The sequence below is a fragment of the Crassostrea angulata genome, chromosome 8 (genome assembly GCF_025612915.1).
Source record: "Crassostrea angulata isolate pt1a10 chromosome 8, ASM2561291v2, whole genome shotgun sequence".
NCBI classification, from domain to species: domain Eukaryota; kingdom Metazoa; phylum Mollusca; class Bivalvia; order Ostreida; family Ostreidae; genus Magallana; species Magallana angulata.
In genome coordinates this window covers 40,092,070-40,097,437 of record NC_069118.1, presented here as the reverse complement: position 1 = coordinate 40,097,437, position 5,368 = coordinate 40,092,070, and the positions used below count along the sequence as shown (strand labels likewise).

Genomic DNA, 5,368 nt, shown 5'->3' with positions numbered 1-5,368 from the left:
GAATCAATATCGGAACCCGACAAGGGTTGTGATATACAGCCAGCTGAATATAGAAATATTATATAAGAAATATCTAACCCAATGGACCCTTAATAAATAGCGGAACCCGAGAAGAGGTGCATATTGCAAAGTAAGAGTGTCTAGAAAAATATTTATTATACTCGCTACTCTTATATATAAATAAATAAATTTTTACGAAAAATATAAGTATGCAAACATTGTAAATGAAGAGTGTTGTTTAAACCAATAATGTGGCCCAGGACTGATGTAAATATTCTTTACTTTTTAAATTCGATCAATAATACAGATTGTGGTTTCATTGTGCATGCATTCTGATAGGATGTAGATTTAAATGTACATTATTACCCCTAGACCAATAGAAAGGTTTCGACGGATGAAAATTCCACTTAAGAATATTCAGAGGGAGAGTGAATATATTTTCAAGATTAAGAGTTCTTCAATTTGTTACATAGCATTGTTAGCATTGTAATAATAGACTGTCTTTCACTTTAATATTTATTGTATCTTTTCAAAAATGTTATGGTTACTCTAATTATTGACCAATTGTGCGACCCATAAGTGGGACCAATTTATTGATATTATTTTTACAAGACATACAAGGCTTAAATTTGAAAGATAACTCTACAATCACTTTGATATTAAAATACGTATGTATATGTAGTAAGTGCATTTTTTTCCAGTGCATTTCCGACAGAGCCTCATTTTAAATTCTAACGTGAGAAAATGTTCAAAGGGATATAGAATTTATTAATAAACTTACACTGAGGTAAAGTTATGTCTTTATGTTATAATTATCTACATAACTATTAATCTAACTTATATTCTTTTATATTTGTACACAACAACAACAAAAATCAAATTTAACTGATAAATTGTTAGTTGATATCTTTTAATTGATATTTTAAAGATTACCTTATACTTGAAAATCAGAAAATAAAATAATGTAGTTCTACATTAAAATATGAACGGTAATATTTGGAAAGTATTATGTTAGTCATTCGGTATTAAGTTGGTGTGAAATTAAAAAAAGTTTGCATGAATCATGTCACTGTTGGACACTCAGTTGGACTTACCCCTCTGACAATAGAAGCAACCTAGGCAAATAAACAAAACAAACTTGGTTTTAATTAAGTATAACGGACACCATCATTCACTGAATTCACAAGCTTTTATCCCACTAATATGTGTAAATCTGCAAGACTCTGAAACATCTTTCACTTAGTACCTTGTTGAAAGCTTGAAAGTCATAAAATGGATCCTAACCATAAACTAAATTAAAGGATAGAAATCAAGATATAAATCAATGAAGACATATGCTAAGCGAAGGGCAGCTGCCATTTGATATTATTTGTCCAAAACGTAAGACAAAATGGACATTTGAGACTTTGTTTCATTTGATTGTTTGCCAAAACAAAGCTTTTAAAATTGATATAACTCCAACAAATGATCGTTTAGCGTGAGGTGTATGTGTAATTCGAAAGTTAAGGTGGTTTGAGCTTTTGTATAAATATCCTCCCAAACCTAGCAGTGTTAGTGGGTTTTGTTTTCTCAGGAAATATAACAATATGACAAGGTATTCTCTCTTTCTCTCTCTCTCTCTCTCTCAATATAAAAAAACATATTACTACAAGAGTTTTGCTGGGTTTTTTCTTTTAATTGTAATTGTAAATACAATTTTTAGAATCTGATATTTATTGATGAGCATTGCTATTCTTGTGGTGGGAAGTGGACATGAAACTCCACAACAGGTGGTGACTAGATACAACAATTACAAGGCGATATGCAATGGAATGGGTTTTGAAAAAGTGAACTGCAAAGGTTTGGAAAACATTTTATTTTTAGAATTTGATTTTATAGGATTTGATCGATATAAATATTTAATATCTAATCAGGGCTGTCTATGACCCGTTTGTCTATGTAGAAGCATCTTATAAACTTTGTTTAGCCTAACAGTAAATTATCTCTGCGAAGTTATAAAGTTTTTGTGGTATACTATCATTTGATTGCTGGATATCTTGTATAAATTACCCTAGCCAATTCCGCAGAAACTATTAAAAAAGTACCACTTCTGAGAAAGGTTTACTCAGCATTTGAGCGCCAAAGTACTGAAATTTGGAATTATATGGAGAACTTTACTCAAAGCGGATGTTATTAATTCATACCTAGAATTATATGATATTAATCAAGGAATAAGGAATTATTTTTTCAGTATTATGAGGTGATGATTTTGGACAAATCTATCATCAAACCCATAGGCTTTATTTTAATATTTGAATTGACAACGCCCCGACCAAGGCTTTTATGATTGATTTGACTACGCTTCAACCTAAATAATCACCTCATAATACTCAAAGAATGGTTTTTATTCCTTTTTTTTTTAATTTAAGCAATTGTACGAGTAAATGTTCTTTAATTCTCTCCATATGTCCTTGGTTTCTCCTATGATATTTTACCTTTCTTTTTCTCCTCTAGATCCTAAAATAGATACTTTTGCTTTCCAATCTACAATCACCAAGCATTTGGTAAACCTGAAGGCGAAAGAGACTGTGATCTTTGATAAGGTTTCGTTAAACGAAGGAAACGCGTTCGACAAGACTTCCGGAGTATTTACAGCACCGTCCGATGGAATCTATTCCTTTACGTTGACAACATTAACATCAGCTGGCAAAACTTTTATTACCGAGATTGTGCGGAATGGAGAAATGATTACAAGAAACTTTTCTGATGAGAGGGGTCGGGACGGATTTGCTATGTCAACCTCACATGCTAACATCAAAATGAAGAAAGGCGATAAAGTATGGATAAGAGCCCATGGAACATGGGCGCAGTATGCTGATGGTAGGAAGTGGTGCTTTTTTCTGGAGTAAAAATGTAGATTATCTATAAGGATATCAAAATAAAGCATTTAAAGGTTTAAAACGTTCAGTAGTTTTGTATTTTCAAATTGAAAAACAGTCATTTGAACAAATCGCTAAAAAAAAGTCAGGTGAGTGAAAAACAAAACGAGCATCTGTATTTTTAATTTTGACTTTAATTAATTGTAAACTATACAGTTTAAGAAAAAAAATAGTTTGACAGACCTGTGACATTCTGACTTGGTAGCACACCGACTGAATTGGGAGAAAAATATGGTCGTAATTCCGATACAGTCCATCGATCAGTGAACAGTATTACAATTCTCATAAAAAAACATGGGCGAGTATTTCACAGAGTCCTATTAGTCTTGAAGAATAACGTCATATTTGAGAAAATATAAAAAAGTCTTTAAGTTGCAGAGATTAGGAAAATTTATTTTACATTTTAAAACAATAATGTTGTAAATGTTTGTACACACAACTCATGAGTAAGTCAATCAACTATAATACACAGATTCTCTCCTTCCTCTACACCTAAAACATGTACTTCTAAAACGATTAAATTGACTCTTATAATTAAAAGCCATCAACATTTTTCTTTCTCATAACAAAAAAAAAATAAACAAAGAATTGCAGTTTAATAACAATTGTCTCTCTGGTAGGAATACAAGTATTAAATCCTCAGCAAAAAGATGTAACTCCTCTGCAATTCTTAATCTTAATATACAGTGTACATTTACATGTACCTGTAAAAATTTCAACATATGTAAACCTTTTTTTTACCTAGATAAAGAGTCAGTTCTAGTTCACTTGAAGTGAAAAAGAAGACCATCAACAAAAATCAATTTCAAAACAAAAAGCAAATTGAATCATGAATTGAGTTTTTGGGTAATATCCTACGCTTTTAAAAAAAGTAGAAAGAAAAAAAGCCTCCATGATATAAGCTGTCACATTTTACAACAGGAATGATATCCGTCAATGTCTAATGCGATTAAATCAGTGAATACACAACGATGAAATGATGAAGATTGATGAGAGAAATGCCCTATGTACAATGAATTCAGCTGCTTAACAAGATTGGTAACAACAGAAATAAAATTTCACTCAAGAACTTTAACATGATGATAACATTCCTGTAAAAAAAATGAGAATATCCTCATTAGGTTCAGAGATGATGATCAAGAACATTCAGTTTTTCTAGTCCTGTACATAACTGTACTATCACCAACAAGTTGCATTCCGTTTCTGTTGTTTATAGTTTTTCATTTTCATCATCGGTTTTCTGTTTTGTTTTGTTTTTTTTCTGGGACAAAAACCAAAATCATATAAAGTTTACAGCTAAAAAAAATGTTCATCTCTGTCATAAAATGCTTCAAAATTTAAATACTTCTGACTATGGTTTCATGAATATCTATGGTCATCATTTTTTGGAACTTAATGAAAATCAGTTTCATGGATGAATAAGTCCATAATTTAATTTCGTCGATCAACTGAACAAAGAAATCCATAAATATTAATGTTCAACAATATTGATGAAACCACAGTATTATCCCAAATTATTCAATACATGCTTTATCATTCTCATTTTTTTCTTCATAAACATATAAAGATAACAAGTTGCTTTTTGCAGAGCTTCTGTTTTTCTTACATCCAAACTAATACAAACTAACTAAATATCTGAATTTGATATTAAGTAAATAGTCAATCTCAAAAACTTTTTTCCAAATTAAACACCAGAACTTGGAGCCATAAACCTTCAAAAGTTAACTTTTGATCTCAGTCTTACTTTTCTACTATATGTTTGTTTCGTTAACGTGAGACTGTGACCAAACTTGAGATTATTTCATGGCCCCCCCAAAAAAGTTATTTATATATTTTACAAAACATACCTTGAAACCACCTGACTTGTGTGGCATGACCGTATCCCTTCTCAGGCTAGCGACAATCCTAAAGATGATGGCGGGTTTATTGATGTAGTTTAGGTGGGCAGAGGCCAGTCTGACAGCTTTCACCATACATGTGGGGGCGAGACAACTGAGCCCCGAGCTTTTCTGGTTTACGTTGGCGGCCGCGTTGCGGACGGCCGTAAAGACGGAGTATTCCGTGATCTTTCCAACCGTGAAGAGGAGATGTTCCCAGGAGAGATGGACACCTTCTGTACTCTGTAAAAGTCATTCAAAGAGAAAATACCGATTTAAAGCAAACATTCGCACAGAAAAAAAAACAATGAAAGAAACAGGAAGCAGATGATAGAAGGAAAAAAAATGTACTTCTGACTTGTCCTCCTACCTTGCTGACCCTCATGGCAGAAAGGGCTTGATTTACAACAAAAATAAATTTAAGATTTGAATAATTGATTCCATAAATCCATCTGAGAGAGAGAGAGAGAGAGAGAGAGAGAGAGAGAATAAATATGCATGTAAATACATTTTCTTCAGTTAACAATTGCAAAAGTTTCAGGAAGTGGTACATGTACATTCTGGTATGTGAAT

At 32.0% G+C, this 5,368-nt stretch overlaps 1 protein-coding gene across 1 annotated transcript; it reads left to right on the top strand.

Annotated features, from left to right (window-relative positions):
- Positions 1–1,563: 1,563 nt before the first annotated feature.
- Positions 1,564–5,044, top strand: LOC128159265 (uncharacterized). The gene is made up of 4 exons (XM_052822328.1): positions 1,564–1,594; positions 1,703–1,839; positions 2,494–2,816; positions 4,859–5,044. The coding sequence occupies exons 2-4, from the start codon at positions 1,719–1,721 to the stop codon at positions 5,042–5,044; spliced, it is 630 nt and encodes a 209-aa protein (XP_052678288.1). The 5' UTR covers positions 1,564–1,594; positions 1,703–1,718.
- The last annotated feature ends 324 nt before the right edge of the window (positions 5,045–5,368 follow it).

Excerpts from the sequence above, each read along its gene's own strand:
- LOC128159265 (XM_052822328.1), top strand. The coding sequence starts at position 1,719 with ATGAGCATTGCTATTCTTGTGGTGGGAAGTGGACATGAAACTCCACAA. Across the intron at positions 1,840-2,493 it reads TGAAAAAGTGAACTGCAAAG|ATCCTAAAATAGATACTTTT; the intron begins GTTTGGAAAACA and ends TTTCTCCTCTAG. Across the intron at positions 2,817-4,858 it reads AAATGAAGAAAGGCGATAAA|GTGGGCAGAGGCCAGTCTGA; the intron begins GTATGGATAAGA and ends GATGTAGTTTAG.